General features: G+C 56.9%; 1 protein-coding gene across 1 annotated transcript; it reads right to left on the bottom strand.

The window, feature by feature from the left end:
• Nucleotides 1–469: 469 nt before the first annotated feature.
• Nucleotides 470–26338, bottom strand: IGHMBP2 (immunoglobulin mu DNA binding protein 2). Its single transcript, XM_052661614.1, has 15 exons — nucleotides 26214–26338; nucleotides 24382–24551; nucleotides 21380–21563; nucleotides 20705–20802; nucleotides 17093–17256; nucleotides 15899–16099; nucleotides 13879–14026; nucleotides 9324–9498; nucleotides 7428–7610; nucleotides 7048–7166; nucleotides 6579–6673; nucleotides 5043–5166; nucleotides 3596–4441; nucleotides 2153–2325; nucleotides 470–1519 (listed from the first exon to the last, which is right to left on the bottom strand). The coding sequence occupies exons 1-15, from the start codon at nucleotides 26297–26299 to the stop codon at nucleotides 1322–1324; spliced, it is 2964 nt and encodes a 987-aa protein (XP_052517574.1). The 5' UTR covers nucleotides 26300–26338; the 3' UTR covers nucleotides 470–1321.
• Nucleotides 26339–26403: the final 65 nt, after the last annotated feature.

The raw sequence follows: 26403 nt of genomic DNA, 5'->3' as shown, positions 1-26403 counted from the left end.
CCCCCAGGCCCCGGGTGGGGATGAGGGGTGGCGGGGGAGCGTGGTCAGCGGTGGGGAGGCGTGGTCTGTGGCAGTGAGGCGGACAGTGATGGGGAAGCAGGCAATGAACCAAGGGCAGAGCCCCGCAAGCTGGCCAGGCCTCTCCTCCCCCAGGCGTAGCTCCAGAGACTGCCCTCCTCCTCACCCACCTCTTTCCTCCAAGCAGGGCCCCGTGTGCTTCTGTCCAGGTTACACCCCTACACATGCCAATCTGAAACTTCCCTCCTGGTTGGCAGAAATGTCCAGCAGAGCAGGAATGCTTTCTCCAGCATCAGCTGTGCCTGGGGCAAGTGTCCCCCCGCTCCTCCTGAGGCCCTGCATGCTCAGCGGGCTCTCAGCCACCTTGGGAAAGGGGGTGTAAACCCATCTAAACCAGGCCAAAGTGAAAAAATGGAAGAAAGTCATCAGAGAAAAACATACTGTGGCCGTATGCACGTTTTCATTTAATTTTTAAATAATTTATATTCCTTTGAAACAAATAAAGCTCTGAGAATAAAATAAAACATCCATCTGAGGTTCTCTTCAAGAAGGGACCCTGAGGTAGCCCTCCAGGGGGCTTTGGGTCTGGAGGCTAGGCTAGGCTGGGGCTCTAGGGGGCTCTTCCCTGACACCACCACTGTGGACAGTGACACGGGTCGGTTGGCGTGGCAGGGAGCCTTCCCAAAGCACGCCCGGACATGACCTCCGACCTACAGGGCACCAGAATGGCCAGAGTTGTGTTGGTTGGGGTCAGGGTGGAGTCACTGTGGCCCCCAGGGAAGAGAGATGGGAACCAGCTCCGGTGAGGTCACAGACCCGCTGCGGGCCGAGCCGCACGTGGGGACGTCTGGGAGAAGCGCTGGCTCCCAGACGTCCTCTGTCCTGTCTGACCTGAAGGGCCGGGAGCTGCTGCCCTGGGCTATGAGGCTGTCCGTCACCTTCACAGGGTCACAGGCCCAGGCCCAAGTTCAGGGGAGTGCACGACCTGGCAGCGGCAGCATGACGCACCCCGGATGGCAGGCTCGCAGGAGACGCTCCGGGGCGGGGGTGGGGCGCGCATGAGGGCTCCCACCCCCCACAGCAGCCCTGGGAAGCGGCCTGGGCTGCGCTCCCCCAGCCTCTCCACCTTGTCCCGGCTCGTCAGAGCAGCTCATCGCTGGGTCCTTGGCAGGCACCTCGCCCCGCGGCCGGGGGACGATGTGGGTCTGGCTGCCACGCGGCCGCGTGGGTCCACCACCAGGAAGGGAAAGGTGCTGCAGGTCCCGCTGGTCCCAGAGGCCGCGGGGGCAGCAGGGCGCCCGCCTCACTTGCCCTTCTCCTTCCTCTTGCTCCGCCTCTGGCCGGTCAGCTCGTCCAGCTTCTTGTCCAGCCTCCTCTGCAGCTGGGCCCGCTTGGCGGGGTCCAGGGACCTGTCCTTGGTCCCACTGCCGGGGTAGAGGACCCCTTCCCGGCTGATCCTCTGCCGAGCGTGGGCGCGAGCCCTCTCCCCACAACCATGGACCTGGGGGTTACAACAGGCAGTGCTGGGCCGGGAGTGGGGACAGACAAGTCCCCAGCTCTGCCGACGCAGCACTCGGGAGCCACGGAGCCCCCGTGTCGACCTTGGAGGGGCTCCCTGCTCTCTCCACACGCAGACTCTCACCCACAGGCTCCCAGTACAGGGCTGGGGGGGCAGGAAGGGTCCACGCCCTGGCAGGGCTGGTGAAGAGCCCCAAACCCTTCCTGGCCCCCTGCCCTGGGCTCAGCACAGACCCTCCTCCAAGCAGACGGCAGTGAGGGGCGGGGTCCCGTGCCTCCCCTGCAGGGCAGGGTCCACTTAGGGGTCACTCACACACACACAGGCCCACAGTCTACGCACAGGCCCAGTCTACGTACAGGCCCACAGTCTATGCGCACGACACACACACACACACACACGCGCGCACAGGCCACAGTCTACGCACACAACACACACACACACATGCACAGGCCCACAGTCTATACACGCACGATACACACAGATGCGCAGGCCCACGGGTTGTGTGGGGGTGCGCACACAAGCCCAGAGCCTGTATGCGCGTCTCTCTCTCTCACACACACACAGGCCCACGGTTTGCCCGGAGCCCACCCGCCCAGGTCCCCCGGGGCCGCGGACCTCGGGCAGGTGGTGGCCGAGGCAGTAGCGGCGGCCGCAGTGCAGGCAGAGCTGGCCCAGGGTCACGACGCTGGCCGCGCACTTAGCGAAGCCGCAGGTGTTGTCTGCCTTGACGGCGGCCGAGACCAGGGCATCAAAGTCCTCCTCGGCAGGCAGCTCTATGGCCGCGGGTCCTGGGGGGAGACAGGCGTCAGTCACCCCAACAGGCGAGGACAAGGAAGTCGGATGCCAACTCCCCGCGGGGCCCGTGTCTGCCTGTCGCGCAGCCAGCCAGACCCCTGCCCTCAGAGCCACCGCGCATGAGCAGACGCTGATGGAGCGGGTCCCTCACGAGCCCAGTGACCCTCACCGGACGGTGTAGCCGGGAGCGTCCAGAGGGGACCGGCAGGCAGGGCGCGCGCTCCTCAAAGCTCACCCGCACAAATCCAGAAGAGCATTTAAATATGAGCATGTCCTTTATGTTGCTGACTGTAAACTCAAATCCCCAGACTAACCCTGCCATCCAGGGAAACACAGTGTATTCCTTCACAGCCCAGTGTAAGGAAAGGTAACATCTGTAACCAGACAATTGTGTGGAAATCCTTTAAAGTTGTAGGGAAACGCTCAGGAGGGGGAAGGAGACACGACTATAACCCCTAAATGGCGTCTTTAATTCCGGCGGTGCCAGCTCCCCTGGCGTGGGCGCCGACTCCCAGGGGAACTGTTCTCACGTGGCCGCCACCCACACCCCCCTCAAAGGAGGACCATCCTCCGGCCACGCCCGTGCAGTCACGTGTTCTGAGCGTGGTGGAGGCAGAAGTAGGGGGTCCGCTCCCATGGGGGGGACGGCGTCTCCTGTCCCCTGGCTCAGCTCACGACATGGAGCGAGCGCAGACAGGCCCGAGGCGGGGAGACAGCTCTGGGCTGTGCTCCCCAGGGCTCGGGGGCCCAGGGAAGAGGACCAACCCCATGGCCTTTCCTGGAGGAACGCGGCTGTGACAAGGGTCACCCAGAAGAGCCAGGCCGTGCCCTGGACTCTCAGCCTCAGCGTGACACCGCATGGGGGCCGGTGGCGGGCGGAGTAAGCCGCCCCCGGGCGCCCGCGGAGGCGGCACAGGCGTGACAGCGGCGCGCACAGCCCTGCCAGGGACCCCCGAGCCCGTGGAAGGAGCCGCGGCCGTGCAGGCCACCTTGACTCTGTGTCCCCGGGCCCTGCCCACCGCGGCTGCTCCTCCGGTCCTCTCCTTGCAGGAGGAGCTCCGGTGGCCCGGCCGGACCCCACACAAAGCCCGGGGAACAGAGGCCGCTGAGGCAGGCGTGGCCTGCGGGGGCTTGGGGTTCAAGATGAAGAGCCCAGGCAGGGGCCCCGCAGTAGGCGCCCTGCTTCTTCATGGTGGCAGGTGGGCCTCACACTCCCAGTGGAGGGGACGCCACGCCTGTGCTCCCACGAGCCGACCAACTCACCTCTCGCATCTCTCTTCTTCTTCTTTTCCGGTAACTTCCGGGGCGCGGGGCCCGGGGCGCAGGGCCCCTCCTTGGCCCGCTGCTCCTGCTGGGCCCCCGCCCTCTGCAGCCTCTCCAGGTGCAGCGCCTTCAGGTCCGGCTGGTCCCGGCCACTTGGCTCCCTGACAGGGGGCTCCGGCTGCTCGGGGGGCTGCGGCTGCTCGGGGGGCTGCGGCTGCTTGGAGCTGGGGGTCTCGGGACACAGAGGGGCTCTGCCGCCCGGCGCTGCAGGGATGGGCGGGGCCCTCTTGCTCACCGTGATGAAGCGTTCCCTCCCTTTCCCGGTGCTGTCATGCCTCAGCCCAAACTCCTCAGCGATCTGGTGGACCCGCAGCCTGTCGTGTGGGTTCAGGGAGGCAGGGAACTCCAGCTGCGCCTTCTCACTCGCCATGAACTCCACAATCGTGGCCCTGAAGCCGTCTGCACCGTCTCTGCTCCCGGCACCCTCCTGGCTGCCGCCTCCATCAAGGCTGGGCTGAGGCTGCGGCTCGGAGGAGCCCAAGGGCGCCCCGCTCGGCTTCTTTCGGCCCGGCCCGGTCCCCCCGGGTGCCCTCCTGGCTGTCGCAGCAGAGCCCCGGGGCTTCCCGCCCGCCTGGGCACCCTCGTGGGAGTAGTTCTCGGGGACGATGTCGTCAAGATACTCAAAGGCCGTGCGCACCTCACCGTGCTCCGTGAGGTAGTCCACCAGGGTCTTCAGAAAGGCATGGTTGCTGACCGTGCGGGAGTCACAGACCACGGCCACGTGGCGCCGTGCGCGGGTGACCGCCACATTGATGCGCCGGTCCTCGGCGAGGAAGCCCACCTCACCTGAACACCAGCCCGGGTGCACGGATGGCAGAGACTAAGGGACAGGAAGGCAGGCTCCCCCGTCCGCCGCCCTCCCCCAGAGGACCGCCTGGGCTCCATCCGCCCCACAGCCGTGGGGTCCCGTCCACAGGCTCCCCCTGGCTGCTGTCTAGGACGGTTCTCTAGTCCTGCCTGGGGCTCTGGCAGTGACGCCTGCCACTCGTCCCCAAGTCAGTACAGAGTCCTCTGCCAGAGCTCAGACCCAGGACACAGCCTGGAGCCACGGCCAACACACAAGGGACCTTCCGGTGCGCCTCCTGGCTTCACTTTACCCCTCCTTAGCTGTCTTCGACCTGACAGAGCCCATTCACTAACAACTGTTTCTGGGGAAAAATTTCTTACCCAATGGAATATCCATAAGCCCTGGCTGCAGAAACCAGGCCCTGAGCTATACTGGCCTTGGGGCCAGGAGATGAGCTCTGGGCTCTCGGGGGCCACCTCCACAACCGCTTTGAGAGGCTCGTGAGATCCTAGTTCCCCAACCAGGGATCAAACCCAGGCCCTGGGCAGCAGGAAAGCCAAGTCCTAACCACTGGACTACGTGGAAGCCCCAGCCCCGCACCTTTCCTGTTGGACCTGACGAAAGACAGGATCACAGCTTCCTTCTCCCGGCCCTGGAAGCCGTCGACGGACCTTATCTCAAGCTCTGGGTGCCTGTGCGTGAGGTTCTGTCTGAGCAGGTCCACCTGCAACACCGAGCCAGGCCTCGCACCACAGCTCACGTCGGGGGGCCCCACACGCTGCCCTTTAACCCGGCGGAGGCCTGGCCCCGCAGAGCCGCTCGGCCCAGGGGGCCCGCAGCAGCCTTGGGATCACGGCCTCCGAGCACCTCCCTTCCCACGGGCGTGCGCATGAACAACAAAGCAGCGCACAGACATGGCGGGGTGACCCACACCCCAGCACGGACGCTCACGCCACCACGGTGTGGGCTCAGACACCCCCAGGCGTGTCCTCTAAACCAGCATGGCATGACGTGGCGGGGTGACCCACACCCCAGCACGGATGCTCACGCCACCACAGCGTGGGCTCAGACACCCCCAGGCGTGTCCTCTAAACCGGCATGGCATGACGTGGCAGGGTGACCCACACCCCAGCATGGACATTCATGCCACCACAGCGTGGGCTCAGACACCCGCAGGCGTGTCCTCTAAACCGGCATGGCATGACGTGGCAGAGTGACCCACACCCCAGCACGGACGCTCACGCCACCATGGCGTGGGCTCAGACACCCGCAGGCGTGTCCTCTAAACCAGCATGGCATGACGTGGCAGGGTGACCCACACCCCAGCACGGACGCTCACGCCACCACGGCGTGGGCTCAGACACCCCCAGGCGTGTCCTCTAAACCGGGACGGCATAATGTGGCAGGGTGACCCACACCCCAGCACGGACGTTCATGCCACCACGGTTTGGGCTCAGGCACCCCCAGATGTGTCCTCTAAACCGAGATGGCATCTCAGGCCCAGACCTCACGATCTGGGAAGCAGGCGAGTTCTTCCTACCAAAGGAGACGGGCCTTGCTTCATGAGCATACAAGCCCTGAGAGGAGAGATGGGAAAAAGGCCCAAGAGAAGGGAGGAGACGTCTAGGGTGTCTGCTGCCCACCACCGCACCCTTCACCAGGCGGCGCCCCCAACCTTCCCCAGGCAGCCTCCGGAGACGCCCAGCCCTGCAGTGTTCCACAAGCCGGAGAGCTGACTCGAGAGGAGGCAAGAACCTGGCAACTGGTCACAGCCACCAGCTCGGGTGTGGGGCAACCTGAGCCAGACTGGAGACTCCAAGCCAAGGCTCCTGTGGGGACTCCGTGAGACAGGCCATCCCCAGGAGCGCGTGAACGGACACTAGCCTGAGGCTGCCTGGCCCCAAGGGCAGGCCTGACAATCAGCTGACACAGGGAGCCAGTGAGAGCCCGGGACGGGGTGGGGAAGGCACTGCCAGGGGATGGATGGATGGACGGAGGGAGCTCTTGCTGAGTCCATCTGAGCCCTGGATGCAGTTGTGATGAGGTCAGCTTTCAGCCTGCAGCTTTCGGCCACCAGAGCCCGTCAACCAGCCTGCTCCGCCAGCCCCTCCGGCGGGGAGTCACCCTGACACGCACCTGCAGATTATACGGCGTGATGACGGCAATGTCGGCGGCCCGGACACCTGCGTCCACCAGCGCCTGGACATGCAGGCCGACGAGGCGCACTTCACCTGAGGGGGGAACAGACAGCCCTTCAGCATGAGGGGCACTCTCCACGGACACCCGTCACCGGCGCTAGTTTCCTAAGCACTTTTCCAGCTGTGACGACAGGCGGCTCTCACGCTCAGCCTGTGGTGGCCTCCTGGGAGGGGACGCCGGATTCCACACACAAGGCCCAGGGCCCCCGCAGACGGGCCTCCTTTCTCAGTGAGAAGCAGGTGCATGTCCCGTCCACCTGGCTGCCTTGACCTGGGGCCACCCATCCGTCAAGCACGCCCACGGTGCCCCACTGCCCAGGGCACCTGGCTCAGGACCCGCGCCCCTGCCTTCACGCGGCTCCTCTCTGACACAGGCCACTGAGAGGGGCCCAGGCCAGCCCGCTCACCGGGGTTCCCTTTGGACTGCTCGTCATCCTCCTCCAGCTCCAGCAGCCCACAGCCGGCCGTGTCCACCAGCAGCAGGGGCACGCCCGTCTCCTCGGTGGCCGCCACACCCGGAAGGTCCCTGCACACAGGCCGACACTGAACACGGGAGGCCCCGGCGACAGGCAGGGCCCCGCTGCCCTTCCCACGCCCTCCCCAGCCCTGACTCCACACCAGACAGCAGGGGGAGGGGGGCACAGTCATCGTGGTCGGAGGACCTCATCCTGGAGAAGCCTGACCCATGCTCTGGCCAGAAATCCGGTCTCAGAGGCGACCTCCACACCCACATCTTTACGGAATGTGGCTCAGGGGACACGGGGCAGGGTACAGCGGAGTCACTCACCTCAGGAGGTGCCCGGCCACGGAAGGGTGGGCGGTGAGCTGCCCGTGGTATAGGGCCTCCGAGGCCCAGCGCGCAATGGCCTGGTGCATGCGGTACTGCACCGTCAGCATCCGCACCGCCCCGGCTCCGCGCCGCTCCGCCAGGCGCTCCATCAGGCTGAGCGACAGCCCCGCCAGCGCGGCCCTGCCCGGGGAGAGCAGCGAGGGGCCCGAGTCCCGAGTGCAGCCCGAACCTGGGGCCAGGCGGGAGGCAGCCCTCAAAGGGGCCTGAGTCCAGAGTGCAGCCTGAACCAGGAGCCAGCGGGAGGCAGCCCTCAAACCTCAGCCCACTTCCCTCCCAAAACTAAGGGAACGGCCCCCTGGAAGTGCCCATGTCCACCAGCGAGCCACGGAGCCGGACCCAGCCGGGCCGCCTGGCACAGAGCCGACCTCGGCCCATCAAGGGACGGGTGTCCAGGCCTGCTGCAGGCCCCGCGCTGCCTCCTAACCTCCCTGGGTTACCACTGTTCACTACAGGCACCTACCAACAGCAGGGCCATGGGCATGAGTGGTGAAGGGACCCAGTCCCAACTGCAAACCCAGAAACACCCAGCTCGACCCACCCCACACATCCCCCCAAATCACCCGACTTCCCTCAGAGAGACAGTTTCGTGCACCTCCCTGAGGGCACACGGTCCACACAGAGGGCTGCTCCACAGGGCCCCTCAGGCCTCCTCAGGAACCAGCCACTGAGCCGAGGCCCCCGAGCCCTCCTCCTGGACAGCATCCACGCCCACCGCTACCCAGACATCTGGCTCCCACAGGACAGTTCTCCAAAGCACACTCCAGTCCCCCCTTTATCCAGCCCAAAGTCCCCTCCAGATCCTTACTCTGAAGCCTCTGGCAGCTAGACACCCTCTCCCTGTGGGACCCTGACCTGCACACCCCTCAGTTCTGGGGTCCCTGCTCCCCTCTTGCCGGCTCCACCGACAGCCTTGCTCGCACACCCAAGCCTCACACCTCCACCTGCCACATTAGGGGACATCCACTCAACAGGCGGGATCTGAGCACACGCCAGGTGACCCACCCTCAAGGAGCTCAGGTTCTGACCTGGCTGGCGTCTGAAGGAGCCAGCATGGGCACACAGTGGATGGCACACCCAGCGGTGAGCAACAGCTCTGTTCTCAGAGCCGCGGCCCCGGGGGTGTCAAGCATGACCACAGGCCCACACCAGCATCTGCACGTCCAGAGAAGGCCCTGAGCTCAGAGTTCCCACCGTCAGCTCCCGTTCTGCTTCACCCGGGGCCCCTCCCACAATCCCCATAGAGACCAAAGCCGGGGAAAGGCTAGTGACCTCCGCCCTCACCACCTGAACCTGGGGTGACAGGTGTCACATGGGTGACAGGTGACAGGTGGGCATGGATGCTGTCCAGGAGGGCTCGGGGGCCTCGGCTCAGTGGCTGCTTCCTGAGGAGGCATGAGGGGCCCTGTGGAGCAGCCCTCTGTGTGGACCGCGTGCCCTCAGGGAGGCACACGAAACTGTCTCTCTTATAGGTGACAGGTCTGCCAACGGCACTCCAGCCCTGCCCGCTGCTGACCCAGGCCAGCCAGCCGCCCGTCCCCGCTCACCGCACCCTGCCTTCGCCATCTCTGGGATCTGTAAGTCACACATCGTGAGAGCCTACTTCCTCTGTGTGGGTGTAACTGAAACTGCACCTTCAATCAAAATGACCCCCGGGTTCTCGCTCCCCTAAGTCAGGGCTCAGATGCTGAGGGAGCCACCTGCCCCCACAATCTTAACTCAGTCCATGGGCCAGGCTTCCCCACTGGTCCCGGGCCTCTGGGTGAGCCTGGGCTTCCGAGCTGGACTTGGAGGGACGCACAAGGGGGTGGCAGGTGAGGGACGGAGGGGTCTCACTTGTGGGAGACGATGGTGGGGGGCAGCTGCTTGTGGTCTCCGGCCAGGATGCACTTCCGGGCCTTCAGCAGGGGGATCCAGCAGCTGGCTTCTAGGGCCTGGGCACACTCATCGATGACCACCACGTCAAAGTGGCCGTCGGGCAGCAGCTTCAGCGGGCCGTCCGCAGAGGCGCCTGGTGGGAACCGGAGCTGTGAGCCTTCACAGAGGCGCTAACAGCTGCAGGCACCCCGGAAGAGACCCAATGAGCCACTGGTTCACAGTCTGGCTAAGCGTTAAGGCCTGTGTGGTACGTTTGCCTCTTGGAATAAGGGTCAGCAGGACGTTCCAGGGCTTGTGGTTCCAGCCCGTGTTTAGGTGTGAAGTGGTGAGCCCCAGCCATGGGCCACCCCAACACGTCGTTCACCAAAGTCAATCTCCCTTCTGGGGCTGGGACCCCAAAGAAGGCTGCCTTAATTGTAAATACTACTTCTGTATCATTTTCTGAATTTAGAGCTTAGTTAATTCTCTTATTAGGTGCTTTCCTGGACACACAGAACAATTAACTGCTGGGTAAAAATCACTGTGTACCCAAGGACACAAAACCACCACAGCCAGTTCCTCCTTCCTGGACACAGAGCGGTTTGGTGGTCCCAGGACTTGGAGGGCCTCCGTCCAACCATCACCGGCCCGTGAGCTAAGGGAGCAGGGCTGCAGCAGCGCCCAGGACGAGGAGCCGCTCAGGAAAATTGCTGGACAGACATGACCACGAGAAGGAACAAACCGGGGGAGGGAAGACGACCTGACCTCCAGCATCCCACACAGCACCGTTTACAATGGTCAGTCTCCAGCAAAAAGTTACAAGACACACAAGGAAATGAAGTACGGCCCACTCACGGATGAAAAGCGATCAACAGAAGCCGTTCCTGAGAAGGCCCAGGTGGCAGACTTACCAAACACACACTTTCCTATCAGCTACTTTAAATGTGCACGAAGAGAAGAAGGAAGCCTCGTCTAATGAAATAAAAGGCTGTCTGAGAATGATGTCCCACCAAGACTACCAATAAAGGGACAGAAATTACCTTTTAAAAAAAGCCCAAAACTCACAGCGTTATAAATCAGTTGTACTCTGGTATAAAATAAAAAGAAAAAAAAAATGATTTAAGCCATAAAAAAAAAATACACTCTGCAGTTGAAAAGTAGGATAGCTGAAATTCACCGGAAGAGCTGAACAGCAGATTTGGACAGGCAGAGGACCAGCACTCAAGCCAGCTGAATTATTCAGTCGGAGAAACAGAACAGAAAAACAACGAAGGGCAATGCCCAGCACCTCGGAGACCCACAGGACACCGTCAAGGGCACCGACGACCAGGAACGGAGAGACAAAGGGGCCAGAGGAGCACTGGAACAGTAATGCAGCATGGAAGCTTCGTGATCTGACCAAAACAACAGCGCCCAGACCTAGGGGACTCAACAAGCCCCGCGCGGCTAACCCAGAGGGAGCCACGGGGAGACTCGTCACAGCCACGCTGCCAGAGACAGAGAAAGCGGCGCTCCATCACGTGCAGCGGATCCTCAGAGAGACTGACGCTGCCGACTCGTGAGAAACCATGGAGGCAGAGGGCAGGGGCGGCACGTTCGTGCAACTCGGACTGTCAACCGAGAACTCTGCCTCCAACACAACAGTCCCTCGAAAACAGAGGAGAGAAAAGGTACACCCAGGTAAGGAAAAGCTGAGACCTGTCCTTCGAGAAAGACTAAAGAGAGTCCTTCAGGGTGACATGAAGGACGCCAGAGAGGAACGCAAATTTACAGAAGAAGCAAAAGGCGCCAGAAGAGGCAGCGACACGGGGTGTGATAGACAGCATGACAGTATCAGTGCTCCCTGTTTCCATCCTGTCTGATCGGAAAGACGGCCGGACAAAGCAAGGATTACAGAGTAAATCAGAAGCTGGGCTCTGTTCCTGAGAGCAGCCCCTCTGAGAGGCGGCAGCAGACAGACCCTCAGGGCCGCCCACCCAATCCTGATCCTGGCCTCCTAGCAGTCACACCCCGTGTAGCCCCTTCCCCTGAAGTGTGGGTCAGACCTGGGCCTTGCTTTGAGCCAACAGAATACGGCCAAGGCGACAGGGGGGTTCATGTCGTGGCGATGTTACCAAAGAGTGTAACCCATCTTGCTACAACACTCTTTTACTCGCTGGCTTTTAAGAATCAAGTGGCCACATCAGAAAGGCCTAAAGCCGCCAGACGTGGTCTCCAGCTGGAGTGGCTGTTTTTCTACCAAAGCAGACTTCAGAAGGCTTCCCAAGGGGCTCAGGGGTAAAAGATCCGCTACAGTGCAGAAGACACAAGAGACGAGAGTTCAATCCCTGGGTCGGGAAGATCCCCTGGAGGAGGGCATGGCATCCCGCTCCAGTATACTTGCCTGGAGAATCCCATGGACAGTCCTCTGGGGGGCTGTAGTCCTCACGGGACTGGGAGGTTGCAAAGAGTCGGACACAACTGAACAACTAAATAATAATATTTCAAAAAAGAGAACATACTAGGGATAATGAAGGTCGTTTCAGGATGATAAATTGGTTAATTAATAAAGAGAACATAACATTCAAGCCCCTAATAAGAGAGCTATGGAGGACATGGGGCAAACACTGACAACTCCAAGAAGAAACAGATGTACAATTACAGTTGATTTCAACACCCCTCTCTTGGTAAGTGACAGGATGAGAAGACAGGAAATCAGTAAGGATACTGACTTGAACCACAGTATCAACCATGACAGGAAACCTCAACAGAACCAGGGAAGGTGTTCCTTTCAAGTGTGCACGGAACACTCACAAAGACCACATTCTGGACCATGAAACAAATCTCGATGAAATGATCCAAGTCGTACACAGTGTATCCTCTGCCCACATGGAATTAAATGAGAAATCAACCACAGGAAGGTATCTGGAAAACCCCCAAATACATGGAAAGAGAATGACACAATTCTAAATAACTGTGGGTCAAAACAGAAAGGGAAATGAGACGGTTTATTTCACAATGAATGAAAATGCAAACACGCACGTTAGAAGTTACGGGATGCCGTGGAAATAGTGCACGGGGAAACAGGCACAACACTAAAGGCCTGCAGCACAGAAGATGACGGTCTCAAAGCAATATGAATCAAAGCCCTCCACGTCCACCTGAAGGAAAGGGAAGCTGAAGAGCAAATTAGGCCCAGGTGAGCGGACAGAGGGGGCCCACACGAACCAATGCCAAGGTCAGTGCAACAGGGAGCAGGAAAACGACAGAGAGAGCTGCCGACACCAAAAGCTGGCGCTTTGAGGGGATCGATAAAATTAATACCCCTCTTGCCAGAAGATCAGAGGAAAAAAAATAGGATGCAAGTTACTAATCTCAGAAGTGAAAGAGGTAACATTGCCACAGATGCTACAGATGTTTTTTTTAATGATAAGGGGTTATTATGAACAATTTTATGCCTGGGAATTCAAACACTTAGATTAAACAGACAAATTCCTTGAAAGACACAAGCTCTCTTGAGAAGAGACACCCTGAATATTCTACGACAATTAAGGAAACTGAATTTTCAATTAAAAGACTCCTAAGGCTACAAGCAATAAATGCTGGAGAGGGTGTGGAGAAAAGGGAACCCTCTTACACTGTTGGTGGGAAAGCAAACTAGTTCAGCCACTATGGAGAACAGTGTGGGATTCCTTAAAAAATTGCAAACAGAACTGCCTTATGACCCAGCAATCCCATTGCTGTGCATACAGACCGAGGAAACCAGAACTGAAAGAGACACATGTACCCCAATGGTCATCACAGCACTGTTTATAATAGCCAGGACATGGAAACAACCTAGATGTCCATCAGTAGATGAATGGATAAGAAAGCTGTGGTACATATACACAATGGAGTATTACTCAGCCATTAAAAAGAATACATTTGAATCAGTTCTAATGAGGCGGATGAAACTGGAGCTTATTATACAAAGTGAAGTAAGCCAGAAAGAAAAACACCAATATAGTATACTAACACATATATATGGAATTTAGAAAGATGGTAATGATAACCCTGTATGCGAGACAGCAAAAGAGACACAGATGTTTAGAACGGACTTTTGGACTCTGTGGGAGAGGGAGAGGGTGGGATGATTTGGGAGAATGGCATTGAAACATGTATACCATCATGTAAGAAACGAATTGCCAGTCTATGTTCGATACAGGATACAGGATGCTTGGGGCTGGTGCACAGGGATGATCCAGAGAGATGATATGGGGTGGGAGGTGGGAGGGGGGTTCAGGATTGAGATCATGTACACCCATGTCTGATTCATGTCAATCTATGGCAAAACCAATACAGTACTGTAAAGCAAAATAAAGTAAAAATAAAAATTAAAAAAAAAATAAAAGACTCCTGAGGAAAACACTCCAGACCCAGAGGGGCTCCACTGGTGCATTCTACCAGATCTTAAAGACACCTCTATGAAACGCTCCCAGAAAGCAGACAAGCGGGCACGCTCCCCACCTCTGCGGGGCGCCGAGGCAGGCGGGGCGGTGGACGCCGGGCCCCTCACCTGTGTTTGTGGCGAGGATTACATTGGCCGCCGCCAGGCTCTCCAGCATGGCTGCCTCCTCCCTGTCCTTCAGCTCCTTCCTCAGCAGCTTGACTTCATCTCGAAAATTACTCTTCTCTCTCTTATCCTGGGTCTTTCTGTTTTTCGCCTACAAAGAAAAGGAAAGATAATAATTCTGACTCGACTTTGTTTTTAGCTCTTTTTAATTCACAAAGCACTTTTACTTATCATCAATTGGGCCGCTTCCCTAAGGTCCTTTGAAGGTGATAGAAAGTCAAAAGTCTTGGGACTTGCCTAGCGGTCCAGGGGCTAGGGCTCTGCGTGCCCAGTACAGCAGGCCTGGCTTCAGTCCCTGGTGGGGAAACTAGGGTCCACATGTCACAGCTAAAGATCCTGTACCTCAACTAAGACCCAGTGCAGCCAAATACATAAATACTTTATATGTATATATATATATATATATATATATATTTTTTTTTTTTTAAGTCTTTCTTGAAAGAGCAACAGATCCACGTAGGTGATGCCCTGACTGGCCTCAGGGCCTTCAAAGCCACTGTCAGCTGTGCAGGGAGAGGCTGGGGGGAGAGTGTGGGGCCCCAGAGAGCAGTAAACTCAGCCCGGGGAGCCGGCCCCGCCCCGCAGTCATCAGCAGCACTCCCGGGGAAGAAACAGCGCCTGCTGCTGCAGCACTGGGCCCGGCGGTCTACACAGAAGAAGGCAGAGCTCCTCTCAGCGTTCCACACTCGTCGGGAGAGGAAAACATTTTCTCCAGCCCCTAAATGTTCACCTAGACCTTGACTTACTTCCAGATGCAAAAGACACGTAACCCCTTCCTTATTTGTGGTTTCTACTTGGAAAGGTATTTCGGTAGGAGCGATAAGCGGGACGCCTGCCTTACAGAGAAGAGAATCCTCAAAGCACAGATTTGAAAACAAGGGGGACTTCCGTGGCCGTCCAACGGTAAGACTGTGCTCGCTCCCAGGGCAGGGGGCACGGGTTTGATCCCTGGTTGGGGAACTAAGATCCCACAGGCCCTGCAGCTCAGCCAAAAAATTAAAAAATAATCAGGAACAAGAAAATGAAGCCATGCGCACGCGCGGCGGCATGAATCACATCGGTGCAGCCCTCCAGCGTCTTCAACCTTGAGTGACCCTGCAAGTGTCCTGTCTGCCCCAGGAGTGCCCGCTCCCCTGTGGGCCTCGGGGAAGGCCGAGTCTCCACACCAGCCCTGCAAGGCCCAGACACAAGGAGGTGGGCTGGCGGTGAGCAAAGGGCGGACGTGCAACTGAGGGAATCGGGGTGTGGGGGGACGTGTAAACTAGAGAACCAAAGAGCTTGAAAGTTCTAGAAACTGCACTTCCCCCTGACCTATCAGCTACCGAGTTCCTTCTCACGAGGATTACATTCCACTTATTGTTTCTCTTTCTGGCTGAGCTGGGTCTCCGTTGCTGTGCCTGGGCTTTTCACCGCGGTGGCTTCTCTCGCTGGGGAGCTCAAGGGCTCAGCTCCGGGCTCGAGAACACGGGGTCAACAGCTGTGCTGCCCACGGCCTGATGCTCCGCGGCAAGCGGGGTCTTCCGGGATCAGGGGTCGAGCCTGCGTCCCCTGCACTGGCAGGTGGATTCTTCACCACTGCACCAGCAGGGAAGCCCCTACATCGTGTTTTATGTTAATGGATTGAAAAATTACGGAGGACGCGTATTTTCTGAGTTTTTACTTTTGGCCTGCTTTTTTTTCCCTTGCCATCATTATCCAGCCAACGTGCCAGACACAGGGAGCCCTTAAGAGCAATGTTTCCTGCAAGACAACTGCTCGCCTCTTCATGAAACCGCCCTGAAGACAGTGAGTCCCCATTCAGTGCTGAGCACAGGTCTCCAGCAGACATGGGCAGGCCCAATGTTTCAGCCCGGTCTGTGACTCGGCGAAGGCCAGAGAAACGCCGGAGGATGCCACTTGCTCCTGGCAAAGACTACAGACCAGAGAGCCACACGAGGGGCAGACACGGCAGAGAGCTACTCACCCAGGCCTGGTCGATGTCCCTCCTGATGTCAGCCACGATCCGGGCGCCGTCGCTGCGTGCCAAGACCGCGTCCAGCGAGTGCTGCTGGATGGAGTCCAGGAGGCGGGCTGGGTGGCCGAGGCGGAGAATCCTCTGCTTCCACTGGGCCAGCCGCTCCACCAAGTTGTCCACAGCAACATTAGAGGGCGCACAGCACAGAACCTGGAGGGCACAGCTCAAGCTCGGCTTGGGGGTTTCTAAACAAAATCACCTGAGTTTACATTAGAACAAGTGGGGAGTCCTGAAGTTAAAGAGAGGAGGGTGGAGCGTGTACAGCTGGTGATGTTACGGAGTAAACGTCCAGCTGTGAGGACTGGTGCAGACGGCCTGATGGTCACGCTACTGCACACGGACACGACATCTGGGTTCTAGACCTCAGGTTGAAAGAACCTACGGGGCTCCCAAGACCAGAAAGGCTGACCGGCAACCAGAAGGAAAGGCCTCGACGTGTCCTGGGATGGTCAGGGCCAGGACACCCATCTCTCTGAGGACTGAAGGAGCAAACGCTGCAAAGGCTTAGATGGGTGCCTGGTTCATAAGAAGGACCCAGGGAATGTCGACCTACAGATCTTGACTGTTACTGCTCCAGTTCTTATCCTTATCCAACATTTATGACCCAGAAAGGTAACAACCGCTTCACATGCTCAGAATCCACGATAACTCGTGTTGAGGGTAAAAGAGCCTCTCTCAACCATTAACAGTCTAAGTGAATGGTAACACACACCATCCCATCCCACATCTCAGGAACCGGGAACCTGCCATCTGCACAACTAACGGGACCCTTGAATTAACCAAAAGAGGTCTGTCTCCCGTGACTGGCTGCAGGGCCTTCTCCTGAAGGGCACAGACGGGCCGGGTCACCGGCATGCCCAGCAGGGGCCTGAGCACACAGCACGGGTGCTGAGCGGGTGGCTCCTGGACTGTGGCCCGGTGGACAGTGCCCCAGGCCTCCCCAGTCCAGACCCACAGCCCCGAGAACAAGCCTACACCCCTGGCGCTGTCAGACACCAACAGGGGCGCAGCCTAGCGGCCAGTCAGTAAACGCGTGGGAACGTTCCTACCCAAGTCCTGGAACCTGGGCTTGGGCCCTTCAGGGCCTGCAAGCACGGCAGACCTGAGTGACGGTGTCTGCGGGGACGCGGTGCCCACACACACCTTTGAGCCCCGTTTCACAGCTTGAAGGATGATCTCCACCACGGTGGTGGTCTTCCCAGTTCCCGGGGGCCCATGGATGATGGCGAGTTCCTTCTGGGACAGCGCGAACAGGACCGCTTCCTGCTGGGAGGCGTCCAGGGCGGGGTTGCAGAAGGTCAGCGGGGCTGTGGGACAAGCAACAGTGAGGCTCCGGCTCCCCGTGACCCAGTGCCGTTCCCTCAACCCCACCCCGATGGAAATATGGGATGTCATGAGACAGGGAGAGAGCTGGCCCTCCCCTGGGTCAGCAGACAACACAAAGTCAACCTGCTTGGTTTTCAAAAGTCTTCCCCTGGACAGGAATCCGCAGGTCCTGTGTGCAGGCTCCCTGGGGGACTGCCCCAGCCGCCCACCGCTGCCCTGGCCCGCACAGCCTAGAGTGTTCACCACCTGTCCCTTTACTGACAAAGTCAGCCAACTCACGCTCCAGAAAAACAGATCCCTGGGAAGTAAATGTCTCTTGGAACATATCTGTTCCCACCCTAGTGTTCCTTTTTACGTGGCCATAAAACCACAAAAGGAAACAATGAAAAGAATCACTAGCAGATCCAGGATGCTATTTCCAATCTGAATTTTCCATAAGCGAGACTGACGATCTGCTTCGTAAGCCCTATGCTCAGAGCCAGTGCCGCTGTGTCCAGCCCCGAGTCCGCAGCCTCCAGCCCACGCTGCCCACTGCGGAGACGGCTGTGCTGGCTGACCGCACGGGCACAGGGGGCTGATGCGGACAGGCAAGACTGAGACACTTGCAGGCACCATGGGAACCTGTGAGCCAGAGCTCCTGCGTGCATCCTGGCCGCCAGGCCGTGCCCTTGCTCCCCGGACGCTGGACACACCCAGGGCACGCTGTGCAGCAAGGATGGCGCTCACCTCCGTCCCAGCTCAGAGCAGCCTCTCACTAACTGGCTGGCAGAAGTAAAATCTTCTTTGGGAAAACTGACAGGTTGTAATTGTGTACCTGTGGCTCTTGTTGTTTGCTTGCCAAGTCGTGTCCCACTCTTTCACAACCCCACGGACTGTAGCCCTCCACGCTCTTCTGTCCATGGCATGTTCCAGGCAAGGATACTGGAGTGGATTGCCATGCCCTTCTCCAGGGGACTTCCCAACCCAGGGATCAAACCCAGATCTCCTGCACTGGCAGGCAGGTTTTTCACCACTGAGCCACCAGGGAAGCCCAGAAACAAAATCTCATTTAAATGTGCTCTCAGAGTTTGAGAAAGTATTGGGGTGGCCAAAAAGTTAGTAACATGTTACAGAAAAACGTGAACAACTTTTTTGGCCAACCCCATAGGAAGCAGCCCTGAGCTTACAGACGACACCGCCAGGGTGTCAGCGCAAGTGTGACGGAAGAAAGGTGTGGGGTGGCCCTTGTGTTAGAACCCCTGAAGAGATGTTGCATAAACTGCCAAGTCCAACGTCTGGAGAACCGTTCAGTGAAGGGCAGCTGCTTGATGAGGTAACAAACCCCTCAAAATGAGGTTTTCCCAGACACTGAAGGAGACGAGAGAGTGCACAGACCAACGTGAGTGAGAACAGTGGGTGTGGGGGGTGTGTGTGTGTGTAAGTGAAAGAGACACCCCGTTCTACATGGATGCGGAAAAACAGCTATCTGAATACACATGCCCATCAATGAGGCTAACTCTGCGTGACAGGTGTTCTAGTGATTTCCCTCCCCTTGTTTATTTCCAAATGTTCTGTGACTAACACAGGTCACAATCAGATATAAGCTCTCCTCAATTTGAAGGACACAGAAAAAACAATCAGATGTATTGAGGACTGAGATTCTTCAAACCATAAAAAACTGCTATCAGGCATATAGCACTGGGTTGGCCAAAAGGTTTGTTCAGATGTTTCCGTAACATCCCATAGGTGTGGTGGAAACTAGCACCATCTCTGCCGTTTCAGGGAACACGAGGGGCCCTGGTTGTAGCCGGCATCCAGGGGAGCAGGGCACGTGCAGGAGCTCTGGCTCAGAGGCTCTCACACAAGCGTGTTTCAGTCCAATCTGTCCAGGTAGCACCTGGGGCCCATGGAGTCAGCGTGGTCACCTCTGCAGTGGACACCTCGGGAGAGACCGTGGATGTTCTGTTTTCCGTAACACCTTATGTTGTTGCTGTTGTTCAGCTGTTAGGTCGTGTCCGACTCCTTGCAACCCCATGCACTGCAGCACACCAGGCTCCTCTGCACTCCACTATCTCCTGAGTTTCCTCAAACTCACGTCCTGAGTCAGTGATGCCATCCAACCATCCTATCCTCTGTTGCCCCCTTCTCCTCTTGCCCTCAATTTTTCCAAGCATCACGGTCTTTTCCAATGAGTTGGATCTTTGCATCAGGTGGCCAAAGTACTGGAGCTTCAGCTTTAGCATCAGTCCTTCCAATGGATATTCACGGTTAATTTCCTTTAGGATTGACTGGTTGGATCTCCTTTCAGTCCAAGGGACTCTCAAGGGTCTTCTCCAGCACCACAGTTTGAAAGCATCAATTCTCTGACACGCAGCTTTCTTTGCGATCCAACTCTCACATTCATACATGACTACTGGGAAACCATAGGTTTGACTAGATGGACCTTTGTTGGCGGAGTGATGTCTCTGCTTTATAAAACACTGTCTAGGTCTGACATAGCTTTTTGTCCAAGGAGCAAGAGTCTTTTAATTTTGTGGCTGCAGTCACCATCTGCAGTGATTTTGGAGCACCCCCCAAAAGAAGTCTGTCACTGTTTCCATTGTTTCCCCATCTACTTGCCATGAAGTGATGGGACTGGATGACATGATCTTCATTTTTTGAATGCTCAGTTTTAAACCAGCTTTTTCACTCTCCTTTCACCTTCAGCAAGAGGCTCTATAGCTCCTCCTTACTTTTTGCCATTAAAGTGGTATCATCTGTATATCTGAGGTTCTTGATATTTCTCCCAGCAATCTTGATTTTAGCTGGTGATCCACCTAGTCCAGCATTTCGCATGATGTACTCTGCATATAAGTTAAATAAGCAGGGTGACAATATACAGCCTTGACGTACTCCTTTTGCAAATTTGAACCAGTCCGTTGCTCCATGTCCAGTTCTAACTGTAGCCTCTTGTCCTGCATACAGGTTTCTCAGGGGGCATGTAAGGTAGTCTGGTATTCCCATCTCTTTAAGAGTGGGAATTTTTATTACACAGCTTGTTGTGATCCACACAGTCAAAGGCTTTAGCATAGTCAACGAGGAATACCTTATGGAAAAACCCAAACGAACCTTTTGGCCAACCTAGTATGATCGGACATCCTCTGTTCTCTCAGGTCACTGACACAGAAGAAATATCCTCCCACTTCAAAATAAAATATTCAGATACATTAGAAACAGCATTATTTAAAAACAACAACAATGGAATGAGCTACTTCTTTGACACTGTGTGCAGGTAACTGACTTGTTCAAGAAAGTCACACAAAGAAATTTATAAAGACACTAAATTAGACTTCTCCCTGCGCATTCGCAAACTCTTGTTAAAATCGCCCGAGATCACCCTGGTTGCGGTCACACCGGTCACGATACTACCCACAGTGACTTCAATCAGGAACGAAAATCAAAAGCTCTTACGCATCTCACTGGGAGGACTGGGGTCTGATGTGCCAAAGAGGACCTCTATGAGTGAGGACGCAGGGCCAGAGTGATACTTCTTCAGGGAAATCAGAGCTCTGCCAAGGGACAGGGAAAACGAGGAGCTTAGTGACAACTAGGATCGACACGGTGCCTGAGGCCCCCGCAGCACTGCCGCCCCTGCCCCCACCTCCCACAGTGATAGTGCTTAGTCGCTCAGTCGTGTCCAGCTTGTTACGACCCCGTGGACTGGAGCCCCCCAGGCTCCTCTGTCCACAGGGTTCTCCAGGCAAGAGTACTGGAGTGGGCTGCCATGCCCTCCTCCAGGGGATCTTCCCAACCCAGGGGTCGAACCCAGGCCTCCTGCACTGCCAGCGGTTTCTTTACCGTCTGAGCCACCAGGGAAGCCCACCATCTGTCTCAAGGGGCATGCAACCAACCCCAGACCCCAGGCGCTTGCCGTCTTCTCCCGCAGGAATGAGATTCGTTCAGGGAAAACGGTACACGTGATCTCCAAAGAAGGCAGTGGCAACCCACTCCAGTGTTCTTGCCTGGAGAATCCCAGGGGCGGGGAGCCTGGTGGGCTGCCGTCTATGGGGTCGCACAGAGTCGGACACGACTGACGCGACCTAGCAGCAGCAGCAGCACGTGTGATTTCCGGTTACGTACACTTACTTTTTCAGTCGCTTGTACGTCACATCGTTGGCAAGCTTCAACAGTCTGTAGGAATGCTCTTGGTCCAAATTCAGCTGGGAATCGTGGGACTCATCAAAGGCCATGGTGACCGCTTTCTGGGTGATGCGGGTCAGGATCCCAGTGGCCAGCTGACCACTTTCGTCATACAGACCCACAATGTCACCTGCAGGAGCAAAGACCAGTTATGTAAATGCTGAACAAAGTTAAACGAGAATTATTTCAGTCAACAAACGCCAGCACCTTTCAACTACTGTAACTGTTACTTTATTAGAAACGAAGTCGGTAGCAGCAAAAAAACAAAAGCTTCTAACTCACATTACGTAATTAAATTCACTTGCACGAAATGAACTGCTTAACACAAACATGACAGTCAGTAAAATGTTTAAAGTCTTCCTCTGCGCCTGGCACTGTTCTGGGCGCTGGTCTGTATCAGGAATACATCACAGTCCCTGCCCTCATTTTGGGAGGAGGGGAGAAAACCGAAGCACCTGGCGGGGTCGGCGCCAAGGGCGTCCGTGAGAAGGGCAGTGAGCACAGGGCCGCTGCAGGGCACGTGGGACGGGCCGCTCCGCGGGGAGACAGGTGAGCAGGGCGGGCCCCGAACAGGGTGGCCACAGGCGCTCACCTGGGGGCGGGCACTCCAGGTGGACAGCGACCACTGCTGAAGGAGGGAAGGGGCTGCTGCCACTCAGCTGGCTTCCCACCCCTGTGACAACTCTGGTGACTCACCCTCCACCAGGCAAGTCTGAGGGGCATGGGGCACTCGACCCACACTCAAGCGAATCAGGGCTTCACACGCCCCTCGGGGGTGAGCCTGGGGCAAATCGGAGCCTGAGACTTTTGCCCGGGCAAGATGGAAGGAGGCCCTCACCCTTCCCCCTAGACCAGAAACCAGGGCAGATGGACAGGCTGGACCTGCTACCCCATGGGGCCTGAGAAGGAGCCAATCCAGGAGAGGGCGGAGCCAAGACGCAGAGAGGAGCCAGGCCCAGGCGACCCCTCTGTGCACAGGGCCGCCTTCCGGTGATCGCAGCCCACGCACCCCTTCCTGCCCAAGCCCACCAGGCTCAGCGCTTCTGTCCCCTGAACACCAACAGTTCTGCCTGAACCAGAGTCCACGTGGAGATTCAGCCAGAGCCCCCCACGTACTCACACCCCATTTATTCTGAGTCAGAGTCCACACCACACATCAACCAGGCACCAGACGTGATTTTAGTCCTGACCTATTTTCCTTCTAGGAAACGAGTTTCATCTGTACCTTGACTCTTTCCTGTCTCCCTCCCCAGCTTTTAAAGACAAAGAGAAGGTGGCAGCAGCTCCCCTGCCTGGGCGCAAGGTCTGGTTCTGCGCATGGGGTGGGGGAGTCTCCACGGGGCTGAGTGCCGGGGGCTCCAACCCCACTGTGGTTCCCCACCAGCCGCCCTGAGTGGGGCCCACACGGCAGAGCCCACATCTCTAAGCTACACAGCCTTAAAACTGCTCTTCAGAAGATGGAAACCTAACAACCAACCCCACCTATGTCTGATCAGGAGCTGTCGCAACACTTCAGATTTCAGATCTGTGCCTTTCCACCTAAAGGACCACCTTCCTCCAACTTTCTGTTTATCAGTTATTCATCAACCTCGAAGGTCCTGCCCTCCACAGCACTTCCTAACTGAACATAATACATTTTGCCTTTGGTTTGCAGAGTTTACAAACGCCCAGCAGGGACATTCGGTCCTGCCCACTTAATCCTGATGGTAAGGCCAAAAGCTCAACTGTCTTTAGAGGACAGGTGACTGACTCCTGGCCCCTCAGCAACACAGTGTGTAAGATTTGACTCCGAACATCAGCTTCCCCTCCTCCCATCTGTCTCCAAATGCAGCCAGGATTCCAACAAGCGGGGGGCAAGAGGCCAGAAAGTCAAAATAGGAAACCAACAAACCCTGTCATCATCAAATCAGGGCTGAGAGACTTTTCCAGAGAACGTGCAGTGCTTAGCGGTGCTGCTGTCTGTTTCCAGGTCTGATTGAAAACAAGAGTCCCAGGTGTGAGGTTAAGAAGCTTCTTCGAACTGCCCGTTCTTTCCAACATGGCTGCCACAAGCTTAGCCAAAGTATTCTTAGTACAAGGAAGGTCTGGGACTACATAGCTATGTACAACGAACCATCTGGTCCAGAGCTATGGGGAGGGAAGGCGGCGGGAGGTTCAAGAGGGAGGGGACATATGTATACCTATGGCTGATTCATGCTGATGTATGGCAGAAAGCAACCCAACATTAGAAAGTAATTAACCTCCAATTAAAAATAAAATTTAAAAATATATATATATATACTGTGATATTATGGGGAAAAAAAAACAAGAAATGAGAGTCATGTGTAACCTTACATTTTCTAGTAGCTACATCTGTGTGTTGTTGTCTGTGTGAGCTGAGTCATGTCCGACTCTTTGCAACCCCATGGACTGTAGCCTGCCAGGCTCCTCTGTTCATGGGATTTCTCAGGCAAGAATACTAGAGTGGGTTGCCATTTTCTTCTCCAGGGAATCTTCCCGACCCAGGGATCGAACCCATGTCTCCTGCTTTGGCAGGCTGGTTCCTTACCACTAAGTCACCTGGGAAGCCACATTAAACAACCAAAAAGAAACAGCTAATTTTAATAGTAGTTTACTTAACCCAATATATGAAAAATATTTTCATTTCAAAACATAATTGGTAGTCATAGAAATTACTCTTTTTTTTAAACAGTACTAAATCTTCAAAATCTCTTGTGCGTTTTACATGAGCACAAATCACCAGCCATATTTCAGGTGTTCAGCTGGGGTCTGCCAGTCTGGAGAGTGCTGATCTAACCTACCAGAAAGCTCGTAACTGCTGGATTTCTAAGCGAGAGTTCTCCACTGCAAAGCTTTATTCCCCAGCTGGTCCTATGTGACCAGATCTTTACAGCCCACATCTGAAGACTGCAATATTCAACGCACACCCTTGTCAGCAAGGTACAGACCGGAAGTAAAGCTGTTACTGGGAAGAACAGCTGCAGACACGCATCTCCTGGGCTCGAGGGTAATGAGCAGCCGTCCGTACAGCCCGGTCCGCTGGCTGGATACCTGCAGCTTCAGCAAACAGACGCCTCGGTTCTGGAGTTCCTTCAGAGAGACATTTTCCTGCCAGGATCTGGGAAACACCCAATGTTGAGACTTCAGTATTTGTTTTTTACCAGCTTTTACTTCCAAACGTGCAGGAGGAACAGAGGAAGTCTATGCACGGCAAACTCCAAACCTGCCTCCTCTCAAACCTGTTCCTCCTACAGACCCCCATGCCCTCCTCACAGCGCCCGCACTCACCTTTGCCTTCTCTCCTGGGCCCTGTGAGTCACTGTCCCACCAGGGCCCCCCATTTGTACCCAGAATCCACCCCTGCACCCTCACTGCCAAGGGCCATCCTCTGCCCAAGAATATAAAATAAGAGGGACTCCTCTGGCCATTCAGCAGTGAAGACTGTGCTTCCAATTCAGGAGGCACAGGTTCAATCCCCAGTTGGGGAATTAAGATCCCACATGCAGCTCGTCACACACACACACACACACACACACACACACACACACGCACACACACACTATAACACAAGCTTCTTCCCCAGGCCCTTCTCAATCGGACTCCTGTGCATCTTTCCCCGGGTGCTTACTCTGTACGACGGACGGTGCTGAGCCCTTGACTTTTAGATCACTGCATTCCCACCTCACTGGTTTGCTGTAAGGATGATCTCATTTTACAGACAAGATGACTAAGGCTGCAAAGTCACCCAGCCATAAATGATGGGGCGCGGATCCCACTGAGGGCAACAGGACTCCCAACTCTCAACCGTCATAATCAAAAACTTCTAAATCAAATCCTCTCCACGTAGGCAGCACAGTGATTGAGTACAAACTCTAGCATCAGCCCGCGTGACCCCAAATCCTGGTTCACCCTGTGTTACCTGGGGCAAGTGACTTAACTTCTCTGTTCCAGCCTCCTTAGACCTAAGATGAGAATCGGTTACCGCAGTAACCAATTTCGCAGAGCTGATGTGAGGTTTCAAGCGACTGATGCCTGTGGAGTGCTTTTACACCCCTCAATAAATGTCAGCTCTCAGTTTCAGCCCTAGGGGTAAAAGCCGACGTTTTCAGGGCTCCAGTTCTGGCTGCAGGGATGCGCTGCTTTCCCACATCTCCTCCAGGAAACTCCTCCCCGCAAACTCTTTAACCCTTATTTTTTCTGCAAGCTGTGCTCAGGCACCACCGCCTCCAGGAAGCCATCCGCCACTAAGGCTCCGCGGGGTCGGCGGTCCTTCTCCCACCCCCTCCACAGCACTCGGCCTGCACACACAGCTCAGCACCTGTCAGGCTGGAAGCGGGCCGTTCGCGCCCCCACCGGGCCCTTCCGCTCACACCGGTCGCCCGGGGCCCATTATCAACGACTGCATCTCATTCGAGGCCCGGCAAGGAACAGGCGCAAACACTAACGGGGGGCCGAGGAGGGAAGAGGGCGGAGAACACGATGGGGATGGAAGTGGGGAGACAGGCTGGGCCCACGGGGCAAAGTTCAGAGGGGCACTTCAGGGGGAGAAGACCCTCCCAAGGGGGGTCCCCAAAACGGAACGGGCCGCCCCGGAGGGTGAAGAGGCTTCCATCCTTGGAGGCGGCCGAGCCCCCTTCACACTCAGGAGGGCAAATCCCGGCCCTAAGCTCGTCAGGCCGAGCCCCCGGAGGCTTCATCTGTGTGGTCTCAGCTGGGAGAGGGGGGGGACCCTGGGGGAGACGCCGGGCCGACCCCGAGAGGCCCGGGCCGGCGGCCGTACCTGCGCTCCTCGACCTCCGCGTCTCGCTCGAGCTCCAGCAGTTCCAACTGCTTGGTCACGAAGCTCTCCACAGGGGTCGAGGCCATGGCCGCAGGCCGGCCCGGGCCCAGAGCCGCTGAGGTCCGGCTGGCGCGCGCGGCGCTGCTCCCGGCCGGACCCGGTGCGTCGACGCACCAGGCTCGCACCACTT

This window comes from Budorcas taxicolor, chromosome 25 (assembly GCF_023091745.1).
Source record: "Budorcas taxicolor isolate Tak-1 chromosome 25, Takin1.1, whole genome shotgun sequence".
Taxonomy (NCBI): Eukaryota; Metazoa; Chordata; class Mammalia; order Artiodactyla; family Bovidae; genus Budorcas; species Budorcas taxicolor.
This window is presented reverse-complemented; position numbering and strand designations above follow the sequence as displayed.

What these genes read in the sequence shown, in the direction of transcription:
- IGHMBP2 (XM_052661614.1), bottom strand. Translation starts at nt 26,299, where the DNA reads ATGGCCTCGACCCCTGTGGAGAGCTTCGTGACCAAGCAGTTGGAACTG. An exon ending in CAGTCCTCCCAGTGAGATGC is followed by an intron (nt 17,257 to 20,704) that starts GTAAGAGCTTTT and finishes CTTGTCCCACAG; the next exon opens with CCCCGCTGACCTTCTGCAAC. An exon ending in CTGTGAAACGGGGCTCAAAG is followed by an intron (nt 16,100 to 17,092) that starts GTGTGTGTGGGC and finishes TGTGCCCTCCAG; the next exon opens with GTTCTGTGCTGTGCGCCCTC.